The 15,763-nt window shown below is 31.9% G+C and overlaps 1 protein-coding gene across 2 annotated transcripts; it reads left to right on the forward strand.

The window, feature by feature from the left end:
- Positions 1-11,764: 11,764 nt before the first annotated feature.
- Positions 11,765-15,488, forward strand: LOC103314296 (uncharacterized protein). 2 transcript variants are annotated; one of them, XM_064354794.1, is made up of 8 exons: positions 11,765-11,854; positions 11,908-11,996; positions 12,037-12,220; positions 12,270-12,439; positions 12,489-12,667; positions 12,712-12,822; positions 14,816-15,250; positions 15,296-15,488. In XM_064354794.1, exons 1-8 carry the CDS (start codon positions 11,800-11,802, stop codon positions 15,429-15,431), a joined length of 1,359 nt encoding a protein of 452 aa, XP_064210864.1. In that variant the 5' UTR covers positions 11,765-11,799; the 3' UTR covers positions 15,432-15,488. The 2 variants fall into 2 exon arrangements, with proteins under 2 accessions (XP_064210864.1, XP_064210865.1); XM_064354795.1 differs by having other exon boundaries at positions 11,793-11,854; positions 12,050-12,220.
- Positions 15,489-15,763: the final 275 nt, after the last annotated feature.

Below are 15,763 nucleotides of genomic sequence, written 5' to 3' on the forward strand. Positions count from 1 at the left end.
TACCCATAACTTAATTTTTTCAAATGGGATGTTCCAATTTTTATTTTACTAGATGGAGGAGAATTTTTTTCTGCATCGATCTGTATTAGCATTCCCTATACCTATCTGTGATAATTTTCAAGTTATATTAATTTTTTTGACATTGTAGAAAATTTCTTACTAACCAGTTATTTTTACAAAGTTTGCCGCCATAAAAACATTTCTGATTAAACAAACGACAAACTCTGTTCAAAATGTGTTGTCCGTCCTGTAAAAACAAAATAAATTCATTGGATATTGTTTTAAAAAACTTTAATTTCTCACATTTTTTCTCTCGTTTCCATGGCAACCTATGAAAAAAGGCCTATGTCTAATAAATTTTTCAATTCCAACAAAAAGTTATTGTAACTTGAAAACCATTAAACAATACAAATCGATGCAGAATTAAATTCTCTACGATTTAATGAAATAAAACTAGTGACATTTCATTTGGAAAAAATTGAGTTATTCTGAACACTTAACTTGAAATATTTGGGGTTTGTTATAGTTTTTTAGAAATCTGACCACACCAAAAGAAAGACCTAGGCCTTCTCTGTCAAATGAGCTGAAAAATATTTCCAAATTGTAAAAAATGGCAGAGTTATCGAATTTTGAACTGGAAGGTGCAAATTCAAAAAAAAAATAAAAAACCCTAATTATTTCGTAAACGGTTAAATTTAGGTGTAGGGACAGCTTACAAAAACTACCCTAAAATAACTATAGCAATCCAAAAACGCATTAACAAATATAAAAAAAAATAAAAATTGAAAAAAATAAAAAAATACACCGGAAGTGTCACCATCTTGAAACTGTTTTCACTGAACAGGACCTATGAAATTAAGGTCGTTTCCAAATTTGTTAAAAATACAGATTATGTACGTTTCCTGTCTGAATCACCAGATTTGCAAATTTTATAAAGCAACTTTCGGCAGGAATAATTCCAAGACAGTGACGTGGAAATTGGAAACTAACTTTCATCCCCCGAATTCAATTAATAGTTGCTGCATTTTATCGGATCGATATTCCACTGCTGGGATTTTCCTACACTTATAATACTGTATTACAGCTATTAAGTTGCAAGTCGAGGCTTAGATCAAATTGCTTTTACATAAGTTCACCCCAAATTTAACCTCCTAATTAAAAATTGGGGGATGAAGCTGCAGGATAATCTTGCTCTTGTTTAAAGCTGCGCTAGTTACGTTCCCGGAAGATTAGAGTAATTCGGGAACTAAACGGTGCAGTTTCCTGTTTTGCTTCTGGATAAAAGGCAAAGAAATCCTCTGATCTGTCTTAAAACGGATCATTAGAGCACAGGTAAGTGAGTTCTAGTCCCCGCTCATGATCTGATTAGTCTAGCCGATAATTTTTCTAAACAAAGTTCGGCCAAACTTTCGACCGAAACTGTATATTATTATCGATAAAGTTCTTAACTTCGTCTCGCATAATTATGACTAGGCAGTTCAATAACTAGCTAAATGTTGTGATGTTTCAAAAAACCGAGTTAGGGTAAAATTCAAGCTTCAGGCTCACTAAAATATTAACATTCATTAACAACCACTTTGCTTTTATTGTAGTAATTAAATGGAATGTGCGTAATTTGTGAACACTGTTAAAATCATTTATTACACAAAAAACTAAATTAAATTACACTGAATTGATGAAACACTTAAAGAGTCCATAGTGAATTAATGACGTTATTTTTATTTCCACTCAAAATAAGTGGAAATTATTCAAAAGTTATTCATGGTGATTTTTACTTTATAAAGCATTTGTGCTCTAAAATGCGTTATGAAACCGATAAGATAATATTGAAAAATAATCATGTTACTGTTACCAATTTACACTGACACTATAACGAATAAAAGAAGAATCAGTAGTCATTACATTCATAGACTGTTTAGTTTCTAAATTAGTTACAGCAAAACTATCCGCAAAAATGGTTCTATTTTAATGTGAATCTAAGTAAAATGATCCGGGGAATCGATTGGCATTGAAAAAATTGCCAAATTCCCAATAGTTTTTTAGTTATGAATTTTTTTAAATTTTACCAATTTTTGCATTTAGCAGCAATTTGCTCAAAAACTATTAGTCGGAGAACAATAATTTTTTTTGAAAAAAATAGACAATTCAAAGAGCTTTCCAACGATAATAAACTTCATGGGGTTATCTCTGATAGTTCCGGAGCTATTGCTCAACAAATGTTCCGGGTACCCAAAATCGACAAAAATTGCGACGAAAATTGAAAAAATCAAACATAAAAAAATCGAACATATGGACTTTTTTTGGACTTTTAACAACTCTAGAGAGTTGTAAAGGCATATATAGATACGAAAAATTATGATAAAACGAATTTTAAAAAAAAATAATTTTTTCACTTTCTTGAAGGTAAGTGTTATTACTCAGGAAAATTTAGCAAAAAAATCAAATTTTTAAATATCATGAAAAGTTCGTATAATACAGAAAATGAGCCGCTGAATTCAATGGAACAAACCGCATTGCTCTACGATTTTTAGTTTTTGAGTTATGAATTTTTTTGTTGGAAAAAATTTTCCACTATGACAAATGGCTACCCTAAATTTAGGCAAAAAATTTAAAATTTTTAATTCTTGTGAAAAATTGATATAACATGTAAAATGAGCCGTAGAATTCAATCGAACAAACCGCAATGCTCTACAACTTTTAGTTTTTTTTTTATGAATTTTTTTAGTGAAAAACTTTGATCGCCTCTGTAGCCGGAACCGTTGCCCGGAGCGGCTCCGAGTTTAATCGAAAAAATAGATAAAATTAAGCGCTATCAGATGGTTTTTCGTTTGTTGCTCTAAGTCTTACAGTTTCCGAAAAAAACGCAAAAAAAGGTTTCCATTTTCACTTTTTTTCAATTTTCAACCGCCATTTACGGCGAAACTATTAGAGTTATCGAGAACCGGAAAAATCGAGGACAACCGGAATAGAAAACTCTACAAAATGGCATAGGACTTAAAGCAATATCTCGCAAAAAAAATTTCAATTTTCAATCGCCGATTACGGCCAAACTAAAAGAGCTAGGAGAAAACTCTTTTTTCCATCGTAAAGAGCACATCAAAATCTATAAGATAGGATAAGTTTTATTTGGTTCTGAGACACTTTTAAAATTGACCATTTTGCAGGGGGGGGTGTTAACTTTTTTTAATTTTTTTTATTTTCTCAATTACGACTAAACTATTTGAAAAAGTGGAACTGTTTTAATCCCCACCTATGCAAAATGATCCGGGGAATCGATTGGCATCGAGAAAATTGCCAAATTCCCAATAGTTTTTTAGTTATGAATTTTTTTAAATTTTACCAATTTTTGCATTTATCTGCAATTTGCTCAAAAACTATTAGTCGGAGAACAATAATTTTTTTTGAAAAAAATAGATAATTCAAAGAGCTTTCCAACGATAATAAACTTCATGGGGTTATCTCTGATAGTTCCGGAGCTATTGCTCAATAAATGTTCCGGGTACCTAAAATCGACAAAAATTGCGACGAAAATTGAAAAAATCAAACATAAAAAAATCGAACATATGAACTTTTTTTGGACTTTTAGCAACTCTAGAGAGTTGTAAAGGCATATATAGATACGAAAAAGTATGTTAAAACGAATTTTTAAAAAAAATAATTTTTTCACTTTATTGAAGGTAAGTGTTATTACTCAGGAAAATTTAGCAAAAAAAATCAAATTTTTAAATCTCATGAAAAGTTCGTATAATACAGAAAATGAGCCGCTGAATTCAATGGAACAAACCGCATTGCTCTACGACTTTTAGTTTTTGAGTTATGAATTTTTTTAATGAATAAAATTTTTCACTATGACAAACGGCTACCCTAAATTTAGGCAAAAAATTTTAAATTTTTAATTCTTGTAAAAAATTGATATAATATGTAAAATGAGCCGTAGAATTCTATGGAACAAACCGCATTGCTCTATGACTTTTAGTTTTTTTTTATGAATTTTTTTAGTGAAAAACTTTAATCGCCTCTGTAGCTGGAACCGTTGCCCGGAGCGGCTCCGGGTTTAATCGAAAAAATAGAGAAAATTAAGCGCTATCAGATGATTTTTTGTTCATTGCTCTAAGTCTTACAGTTTTCGAGAAAAACGCAAAAAAAGGTTTCCTTTTTCACTTTTTTTCAATTTTCAACCGCCAATTACGGCGAAACTATTAGAATTATCGAGAAACGGAAAAATCGAGGACAATCGGAATAAAAAACTCTATAAAATGGCATAGGACTCAAGGCGATATCTCGCAAAAAAATTTTCAATTTTCAATCGCCCATTACGGCCAAACTAAAAGAGCTAGCCGAAAACTCTTTTTTCCATCGTAAAGAGCACATCAAAATCTATAAGATAGTACAAGTTTTATTTGATTCTGAGACAATTTTAAAATTGACCATTTTATAACTTAACTTTTTTTTAATTTTTTTTTTCCAATTACGACTAAACTATTTGAAAAAGTAAAACTGTTTTAATCCTCACCTATGCAAAATAATCCGGGGAATCGATTGGCATCGAGAAAACTGCCAAATTCCCAATAGTTTTTTAGTTATGAATTTTTTAAAATTTTACCAATTTTTGCTTTTATTTGCAATTTTCTCGAAAACTATTAGTCGGAGAACAAAGGTCTTTTTTGAAAAAGATAGATAATTAAAAGAGCTTTGCAACGGTAAGACACTTCATAAAGTTATCTCTAATAGTTCCGGAGTTATTGCTCGATAAATGTTCCGGGTACCAAAAATCGACCAAAATCGCAACAAAAATTGTAAAAATCAAACATCAAAAGATCGATCATATGGACTTTTTGTGGACTTTTAACAACTCTAGAGAGTTGTAAAGGCATATATAAATACGAAAAAGTATGATAGAACGAATTTAAAAAAATAATAATTTTTTCACTTTCTTGAAGGTAAGTTGTATTACTCAGGAAATTTTAGCAAAAAAAAATAAAAATTTTAAATCTCGTGAAAAGTTAGTATAATACAGAAAATGAGCCGCTGAATTCAATGGAACAAACCGCATTGCTCTACGTCTTTTAGTTTTTGAGTTATGAATTTTTTTGTTTTCTACTATGACAAATGGCTACCCTAAATTTAGGCAAAAAATTTTAAATTTTTAATTTTGGTGAAAAATTGGTATAATATGTAAAATGAGCAGTAGAATTCAATCGAACAAACCGCAATGCTCTACGACTTTTAGTTTTTTTTTAATAAATTTTTTTAGTGAAAAACTTTGATCGTCTCTGTAGCCGGAACCTTTGCCCGGAGCGGGTCCGAGTTTGGACGAAAAAATAGATAAAATGAAGCGCTATCAGATGGTTTTTTGTTCGTTGCTTTAAGTCTTACAGTTTCCGAGAAAAACGCAAAAAAAGGTTTCCATTTTCACTTTTTTCAATTTTCAACCGCGAATTACGGCGAAACTATTAGAGTTATCGAGAAACAGAAAAATCGAGGACAACCGGAATAGAAAACTCTACAAAATGGCATAGGACTCAAAGCGATATCTCGCAAAAAATTTTCAATTTTCAATCGCCGATTGCGGCCAAACTAATAGAGCTAGGAGAAAACTCTTTTTTCCATCGTAAAGAGCACATCAAAATCTATAAGATAGGATAAGTTTAATTTGATTTTATGACACTTTTAAAATTGACCATTTTGCAGGGGGGGGTGTTAACTTTTTTTTAATTTTTTTCATTTTCCCAATTACAACTAAACTATTTGAAAAAGTTGAACTGTTTTGATCCGCACCTATGCAAAATAATCCGGGGAATCGATTGGCATCGAGAAAACTGCCAAATTCCCAATAGTTTTTTAGTTATGAATTTTTTAAAATTTTACCAATTTTTGCTTTTATTTGCAATTTTCTTGAAAACTATTAGTCGGAGAACAAAGGTCTTTTTTGAAAAAGATAGATAATTAAAAGAGCTTTCCAACGGTAAGACACTTCATAGGGTTATCTCTAATAGTTCCGGAGTTATTGCTCGATAAATGTTCCGGGTACCAAAAATCGACCAAAATCGCGACAAAAATTGTAAAAATCAAACATCAAAAAATCGAACATATGGACTTTTTGTGGACTTTTAACAACTCTAGAGAGTTGTAAAGGCATATATAAATACGAAAAAGTATGATAGAACGAATTTAAAAAAAAATAATTTTTTCACTTTTTTGAAGGTAAGTTGTATTAATTAATTACTCAGGAAATTTTAGCAAAAAAAATAAAAATTTTAAATCTCGTGAAAAGTTAGTATATCACAGATAATGAGCCGCTGAATTCAATGGAACAAACCGCATTGCTCTACGTCTTTTAGTTTTTGAGTTATGAATTTTTTTGTTGAATAAAATTTTCCACTATGACAAATGGCTACCCTAAATTTAGGCAAAAAATTTTAAATTTTTAATTTTGGTGAAAAATTGGTAAAATATGTAAAATGAGCCGTAAAATTCAATCGAACAAACCGCAATGCTCTACGACTTTTAGTTTTTTTTTTATGAATTTTTTTAGTGAAAAACTTTGATCGCCTCTGTAGCCGGAACCGTAACCCGGAGCGGCTCCGAGTTTAATCGAAAAAATAGAGAAAATTAAGCGCTATCAGATGGTTTTTTGTTCGTTGCTCTAAGTCTTTTAGTTTCTGAGAAAAACGCAAAAAAAGGTTTCCATTTTCACTTTTTTTCAATTTTCAATCGCCAATTACGGCGAAACTATTAGAGTTATCGAGAAACGGAAAAATGGAGGACAACCGGAATAAAAAACTCTACAAAATGGCATAGGACTCAAGGCGATATCTCGCAAAAAAATTTTCAAATTTCAATCGCCGATTACGGCCAAACTAAAAGAGCTAGGAGAAAAGTTTTTTTTCCATCGCAAAGAGCACATCAAAATCTATAAGACAGGACAAGTTTTATTTGATTCTGAGACACTTTTAAAATTAACCACTTTGCAGGGAGGGGTGTCAACTTTTTTTTAATGTTTTTTATTTTTCCAATAACGACTAAACTATTTGAAAAAGTGGAACTGTTTTGATCTACACCTATGCAAAATGATCCGGGGAATCGATTGGCATCGAAAAAATTGCCAAATTCCCAATAGTTTTTTAGTTATGAATTTTTTAAAATTTTACCAATTTTTGTATTTATCTGCAATTTGCTCAAAAACTATTAGTCGGAGAACAATATTTTTTTTTGAAAAAAATAGATAATTCAAAGAGCTTTCCAACGGTAATACACTTCATAGGGTTATCTCTAATAGTTCCGGAGTTATTGCTCGATAAATGTTCCGGGTACTTCTAATCGACCAAAATCGCGACAAAAATTGTAAAAATCAAACATAAAAAAATCGAACATATGGAGTCTTTTTAAACTTTTAACAACTCTAGTGGGATGTTAAGGCATATAAAAGTCCATAAAACTTTGCTAGAGTGAGGTTTAAAAAAATATATTTTTAATTTTTTGTAGGTGCCTCAGTGTACACGTTTTACTTTATCTAGACGGAACTGTGAAAAAGTTCTGAAAAAATTTATACGCATAGAGAAAAATAAAAAGTATTTACACTGTATAAAAAATATACACAAACAATATAAAATTGTAAAAAATAGTTATATTTATTTACGTATTTAAATGCGTCCCTAATTTAGAATTTTTATCAAAATGCCTCTTATCTTCGTTAAAATATAAAACATTTCACGAGTCTTTCGACCTCGAGTTTTCCATAATCTCAAGGCTTACTTAGCTTTCTTTCCTTCGATAAAACTGCTTGTTAAAGAACGCATTATTTCGGCTGAAAATTTACTTCCTGAAAAATTATAATGCTTTGTAAATTAATTTTAAGATTTTTTGTCACGAACTCGTAAGCTAACGCGATTTACGATTTGATTGCGACACAAATACACAAGCTTATATTCCTTTTATTTATTGCTCGCAACCGCATAAAATAAAACCAGCAATCGACAGAAAAGTGCCATAAAAGCCGAGCTAATCGATCCGATTATAACACCTCTGATAAACGTGCTAAACCCTCATTTGAATCGGTCCAGACGTGGGCGCCCAGCTGTGTAAGAACAAAGGGCCGCAGTTTATCGATTCCACAGCGTAAATTCCGTGCGTGGGCGTAGTGACGTCACTGGCGGGCTGTCGTCATCAATGCGCTCACGAATTTACCAGCGATTTCGATTAAATTGAAAAAGCCACTGACTGAACCGTCCAATCTATTTTTATTCGGCCATAAAATTTTTGATCCCACCTTGTACGAGCGAATCTTTATTACCGGGCAGCTTTTAAGTTGAAATAATCATTGGCGCTGATAAAAGCAAATAAGTTTGCACCTGGCGATGGTTATCGCCGAAAAGTCGCATTTAACTTGTAAACAATCCAGGAGAAAAGTGTGCAGGATAAGATCTCGAGCGAGGTGGAGGATTTTTCATTTGCGGAACTACTTCCTGTTTTTCGATGTTCTTCGCGTGTTACACTTTTGAGACTTATTTTGCTGAATTTCCATATCGAATTCACCTCACAAAAGGAGAAAGAGTCCAACAGGGGGGCGCAGACCTTGTTAAAGGAACATTGACTCTTTCATAACTGAGATAAAGTGCACACTTACAGTTTCCTTTGATGTGATTTCAGCCAACAACGGTTATCTCACCTGAAATCTTTACGACGAAATTAGACCGTAATTTTTTGTTTCATTATTCTGATGCAATTTCAGCTTGGATTTGACTGGAGTTGCCACAAACTACAACTCGTGCTTGGTTTGTTGGCTCGAATTGGGACAGGATAAGCACATTCATCATTAAATGATTGTAATTAATTATATAAATAATAAAAAATAATTAGAAAAAACAACAAACTCATATTCTTACTACAAATAAAGAAAATTTGACTTTTTGAGATGCATATAATTTAAAATGTGGAAGAAAATTTTAAAAAAACTAGAAAAACTGATAAAAAACGCTAGGATTCCAAATCTAGACGAAGCTTAAAAAAATCTTACGAAAAAAAAATCTACAAGCTAAAAAATTTAATAAACCTTTCGGAATATCTAACTGCAAAAAAAAGTTTGGGAAACTTCAACTTAATTTCTTTAAGCTTGCAATAAAACATAAAAGGTTTCAAAAAAAAAGTAATTGACAGGTTAAAAAATTGTAAGTAAAAATTTTTAGAACATCTGGCTGCAAAAGGCTGATTTGGGGACAGCATAACATTTTAATATAGTGGAGAAAAAATATAAAAATGAATAAATGGGCGAGCGATATTTGCAATGTTTTCTTTAATAACAGAGTGAATTAAAAAAACAGAAAACGTGTAATTTCTAATTTAAAAAGCATTAAAAATTAATTAGTTTTCAATACAGAATTTGTGACAGTGAAAAACTATATCCTGTCATGGAAAGTTTCATAATTTGGGGAAAAGTATCAGAACAACAAACTCATAATCTTACTGGGAAAAATTTAAAACTTTGTATTTAATTCCACAAAATATCTTAGTAAAGAATCTCTGGGTAAATGTTTGAATTACCTATGTTACAAAATGTGTACGTGCAAACAAATGGAAAAGAATCAAGACTGTCTTCTAAAAATTAATTAAATCGAAGACTTTTTAATATGTAGAAAAAATTTAAAATGTGGAGGAAAAGTAAAAAACAAACTAGAAAAACCTTCCAAAAAATCCTATAAAGAAAAATAATTCTCCAACCGAAAGAAAATTAATAAGCTTTTCGGAATATTTAACTGCAAAAGACAGTTTGGAATACTTCAACTTAACTTACTTTTTTAAGCTCGCAATAAAGCTTCTAAAAGAAGGAACTCTCAGATTAAAAAAATGTTACTAAAAATTTTTTAGAACCTCAGGCTGCAAAAGGCAGTTTAGTAAACTAAAAAACTACCCAGATTTAAAATTTCTAAACTGCAACAAAGCAAAAAAAAGCTTCCAAAAATTATTCCAAGTCAGCCTAACATTTTAATATAGTGGAGAAAAAATGCACAAATAATAAGTTGACGACCTACATATGCATCATAACAGAGTGAATTACAAAAGCAGAAAACGTGTAATTCCTAATTTAAAAAGCATTAGAAATTGATTAGTTTGCGTCACAGTTTTCATGGTGTATCGGTGAAAATCTAAAAATAGATCACCTAGATATTTTTGTCATGTAAAGTTTAATAATTTAGGGTAAAAATCTCCAGAAATTTTAGCTTAAAAATTCTCAAGACAAAAAAAATTAAGAAAAAAAAACGATTCAAAAACACAATGTTACTGAAAACTTTTAAAATACCAAATAAAACAGAGTTAGGACAACTACAAAACAAAACTTTTAGATTTGTAGTAAAGAACTGAAAGAGAAATTCTCGAATTTGAAGCGTTAAAAGACAACAAACAAAAACTAAATGAAGAAATAGCTGCAATTACTAATTACATAATACATTACATAGTTCAATTTAAGCCTCAAATGGAAGAAAAACTAAAAAAGTTTAAACATTCTTGTCACAAACTTTAAAATTATGTCTTTAAATCGTTATTTGAAATCTTGTATTTAGTCAGAAATTATTTTAGTAACAAAAATGTGAATATGAACCACTCTGTATAACAAAATCTTAAAATTAGACAAACATTTTTTATTAAATAGAGTTATTGATTTTCTAGTAAATTTTTTCTATGCTTTGATTGAGGTAAAAAAGAGTGATTTACGTGCAAGATCTTCAGCTTGTGGCCACGTAAACTTTTAAAATCACCAACCAAAGCTCTTATTTTTACAAAGCACGAGTTATTAAAAACTTAAAAAACTGATAAACTGATCTTATGATTGACGAATTATAATAAGTTGTCATTCTGTATTTCATTAGAGTAATATTTAGCCCTCGAAATTTAATCAGAAAACACACTCTACACCAGACACCCTAACTCGCTGATAATTGAAATCATTCCAAGTTAATGAAGGTGTCATTGCACGTGATTGATTAAACACCTCAATTTTCTCTAATTCAGTTCGAATTTTACCAAGACCTGACTCCAATTAGTCCTCGCAATTAAGCTTAATCGACTTTCCATTACCGTATCACCTGTGTGTGATCAAAAATCTAATTCCAACAATTCGACACCAGTGCTAAATTTTAATACTGGAAATGGAAACCTTTCACTTGTAATAATCGTAATTGCATGTCGACTATTTCCAACCTAATAAATTTCCCATATATGCCAAGCCTTGAACTTCTCTGAATAACTCGCTCACTTGATTAAAAAATTATGAAATGATTTGTCCTGCCTACTGCGATGCACGAATGTCGCGGGAGGCTGGGCAAATACTCGAGGCGCCATCTGCACGCCCAAAGCAACGACACACAAGGAAATCTGCAAATTTCGAGTGTTTGCCGCGATTTTCAAACTAAGTTACCAACACTGAATAACATAAAGAAAAAAGTGTGAAACATTAAAAATAGTTTAATAAAAATAAGAAGAAAAACCAAATTTTTGATCTTTGAAATCATCAGAACTTGCAAAATACTGAGATTTATTGGCTTACTTTTTAAGAAATTTTGCGCAATAATTGAGTTTTGCTGAATAAACGTTTAGAAAAGATAAATTTTTGGTCATTTTCGTCCACATTTGGTGATTTTTTCGTTTTTAAAAAACAAAAAAAAAAGTTGATTTTTGGTCTAAAAGCGTGTTAACATTCTCAGAACTCGCAAAAACAATTAAACAAATTTTTACAATTAATAAATTAGTGCATTAAACACTAGTGTTAAAAATTTTCCCGGCGCATCCACCAATTTTGTTGATATGGGTCGATGGTCTCCCAGCAACGTGTCCGCGTCCACAACCGCAAAATTTCCAAGTGATCGACATTTACGTGTCACTTTTATTTTCCAAAGTCAGTTTTTATTTTAGGTTCAAACAATGTGATATTTTATTTGCCCCCATTGGGAAGAATGTCCAGGAAAGCTTTTCAAGTCCAAGTGGAGCTCGACGTGCAAGCCGTAAGCACCCACTCTGACCCACTTCCTAAACTCCGTCTAGGTGACATGTCCAGGTGTTTGGTTGTGTTCCAACGGCAAAGTGTCTCTCCAAATCTACATGCTAGACTCCTGCGTCCAAACTGCCAGGTACAAGCCCATCTTCCCCGTCCAGTGCAACGAAACGTTCGTCTTCTACAAGACATTTCTCGCCAAACACCAGCTGCACGAGCTCCAGAAGGAACTACGTGAGTTTGTGGCCGAAACTGTGCTTTGTCGCTACATGAAAGCTTTCAGACGACCACTGGCTCTACATCGAACTGGTCCAGTGGCAGAGCTGCGAGCTCGGTAACGTCCTGGCCTCGTTTCAGACCACGTTAGACGAGCTGTTATTCCCGTCGACAGTTAACGGATCGATTGCCGGCGTGGATTTGGATTTGCTAATGGAGCCCACGAAAACATTTCCGGTAAAAAACGCCCGGTTTTTCGCTGGCTGATGTGAAATTCGCTCCGCAGGGAACAATAGCGCCGAAAGTTGAAGTTAGCACCAAAACTACGATCGAGGAAACTTTGTGTGTTTGCACGAAACCGACCCCGAGTACGGTTGTAGTGAACCCGAAAGTCATAACTTCGACTCAGAGGAGGACCAAGAAAAATGTGTGCAGGAGGGTCTGCCATTCCGTTTCGTACAGCAGGTGTGGCAGTTGGGTTTATGAACGGTTTTGACACATTTTTACAGGAAGAAACGGCCGTTTAAATGCGCTAAAGGCCGGCCTCCGTTCTGCTACCGCAAGGCTGAGGACGATTTAATCCTGCGGAAGCCGAATTACGAAACGGAAGATAAATGCACGTTAGTTCACACTACAGTAATTTTTTGCTCGTTAAGGTTAAAGGGTCAAAAACTCGTTCTATTTTTTTTTAATTTTTTTATTTTTTTTTATTTTATTATGTTTTTTTAAATTAAATTCAAATCGCATGAAAAAAATATCGTAACTTTCTGAGGACCTTGGCAAAAAAATTCGGGTCATTTAATAATGAAATGAAAAAAAAATCATTTTATGGCTATTTTATTTTTTATTAAAAATGTTACATAATTTTTGGCTAAAGTTTATGACACTTTTTTTAAGCCATTTGAACTTTAGGTTTTGTCTACGGATATCTAAAGGTTAGGATATGAGACGTTCCTGTTCTCGATAGTTCCATTAATGTCACCAGAGAGCGCAGTTTCCAGCGTCTAAGTTTTCAGAAAAAATGGTTGTATTTGTATAAACAAAACAATACGGGCAGATAAAGCATTGAATTCTGAATAGTAAGGCAAAAACATAATGCAAAATTTTAAACATAAACTACATTTAAAAAAAATAAACTTTTTACAATTTACACTCGGCTCCAATTTTTCAAAACGCTGCAAATACGGTTACAGATGCAAAAAATATAAAAGAAAAAATTGTAGAGTATTAAATTTCCTACAAAAAGTCCCCCAGACCTTATTTCTATCTTTAACCATTTAGGCACTAGAGTGGTTCAAAGGTGCTCAAGCCACTGATTTGCTTCATTTTTCCGCTGGTTAAGTAATGGAAAGTTGATTTACACCTAAACCGTTGAAGAAAAAAATATGGAGTCGCAGACTTTTTTGTAGAAAATTTAATTCTCTACAACTTTGTTCCTCACACTTTTTTGTATCTTCAACCGTATTTGCAGCGTTCGCAAAAATATAAGGTGGAACGCAAATTGATAATTCTAAGCGATAATTCTTTGCGCACCGACGCATATTTATCATAACGGTGGGAAAACGGTTGAAGATACAAAAAAAGTGTAAAGAACAAACTTGTAGAGAACTAAATTTCCTATAAAAAAGTGTGCGACACCATATTTCTATCTTCTACAGTTTAGATACAAATTAACTTTTTCTTACTCGATCACCGGTAAAATAAAACAAATCCGTCGCTTGAGTTTTAGGGTCTAAACTGTTGACAACAGAAATATGGTCTCCCGGACATTTTTAAAGGAAATTTAATTCTCTACAAATTTTTTCCTAACATTTTTCTTGTATCTTTAACCGTATTTGCAGCGTCTTGAAAAATATAGGACGAAGCGCAAATTTTAAATTATAAATAATTTTTTTCTCATGTTTCCCAAGAAAATTTTATTCGGCAGTTTATCTCAGTTTGTTAATGTTAATGTTAATGTTAATGTTAATGTTAATGTTAATGTTAATGTTAATGTTAATGTTAATGTTAATGTTAATGTTAATGTTAATGTTAATGTTAATGTTAATGTTAACGTTAATGTTAATGTTAATGTTAATGTTAATGTTAATGTTAATGTTAATGTTAATGTTAATGTTAATGTTAATGTTAATGTTAATGTTAATGTTAATGTTAATGTTAATGTTAATGTTAATGTTAATGTTAATGTTAATGTTAATGTTAATGTTAATGTTAATGTTAATGTTAATGTTAATGTTAATGTTAATGTTAATGCTAATGTTAATGTTAATGTTAATGTTAATGTTAATGTTAATGTTAATGTTAATGTTAATGCTAATGTTAATGTTAATGTTAATGTTAATGTTAATGTTAATGTTAATGTTAATGTTAATGTTAATGTTAATGTTAATGTTAATGTTAATGTTAATGTTGATGTTAATGTTATTGTTAATGTTATTGTTATTGTTATTGTTAATGTTAATGTTAATGTTAATGTTAATGTTAATGTTAATGTTAATGTTAATGTTAATGTTAATGTTAATGTTAATGTTAATGTTAATGTTAATGTTAATGTTAATGTTAATGTTAATGTTGATGTTGATGTTGATGTTAATGTTAATGACCTATTATTAGTTGTAGGGAATCGAAAAGTGTGGAAAGGTGCAAACGCATCAGTGCTGCAAGAATCGAAAAACCAGAACTGGTCAGCAAACAGTCAAAAGACTGCCCTTGTGTGTCAAAAAAGTGTCCAGTCTGTTCCCAATACAAGGGTTATTTTGACACGGAAGAGCAGGAAAAAGCGGACTCTCCGCCTCAAGCACGAACCAACTTATTTGATGCCAATCGATTGTGTTCAAAGCACAGCAAAAATGTGCAATGTCGTTGTTGTCGCGCAAAAGCTTGGGCCACAAGTGAAGAAGTTGAAACATCTGATGATGAGAGGCAAAAAATGTGCTTGTGTTTCGAACAGAAACCGAGTTTGGCGGCTAAATTGCACGCCAAACTCGCCAAAACGCTTAGTTCCATTCCGAGGTCGATTGAGTGGTCGTGTTATGACAACGAATACGAGTACATATTGTCTTTATTATTTTTTGGTGTTAATGTTTTTTCCAGATGTCGGTGTTGCGAAAGCCCGGATTCGTCATCCAGAGCCGAACTTTACCGAGATTTGCAAAAATTTTACGGGGAATTGTACGAAAAGAGTCGAAGTAGTGCCTTATGTCTACCTAACTGTCCCGGAACTAAATGAGGTGTTTGGTCTCCTATCGGAGTTTTAGTCAAAACTAGAATAATACTTGAAAAGCAAGCTGTCTTTTATTTTTTAAACACTTTTATTCAGAGAAACAATAGTTATTTAATAAATGGAAAGGTATTTTTTTCAAATTTTAAAAAACATTACAAACTAGACATTTTACAGTCTTTTTGTCAACTTTACGGAAGATTTCTATTAATAACGTAAGTCCAGGAAAATATTACGCTACAGACTGTCTTTGGCTAGTTTACTTCCTATTTGGTGCGCTTTATCAGCTTATTGATGTTTCCTTCAAACTTGAACTGTATAACTGGTTGCCTACCAGCACA

Source organism: Tribolium castaneum, chromosome 2, assembly GCF_031307605.1.
Source record: "Tribolium castaneum strain GA2 chromosome 2, icTriCast1.1, whole genome shotgun sequence".
Taxonomy (NCBI): Eukaryota; Metazoa; Arthropoda; class Insecta; order Coleoptera; family Tenebrionidae; genus Tribolium; species Tribolium castaneum.

Bases quoted from the DNA above. Each gene is read 5' to 3' on its own strand.
- LOC103314296 (XM_064354794.1), top strand. From the start codon at position 11,800: ATGGGTCGATGGTCTCCCAGCAACGTGTCCGCGTCCACAACCGCAAAA. The intron at 11,855-11,907 runs GTGATCGACATT...TTTTTATTTTAG, and splicing joins CACAACCGCAAAATTTCCAA to GTTCAAACAATGTGATATTT. The intron at 11,997-12,036 runs GTAAGCACCCAC...AACTCCGTCTAG, and splicing joins TGGAGCTCGACGTGCAAGCC to GTGACATGTCCAGGTGTTTG.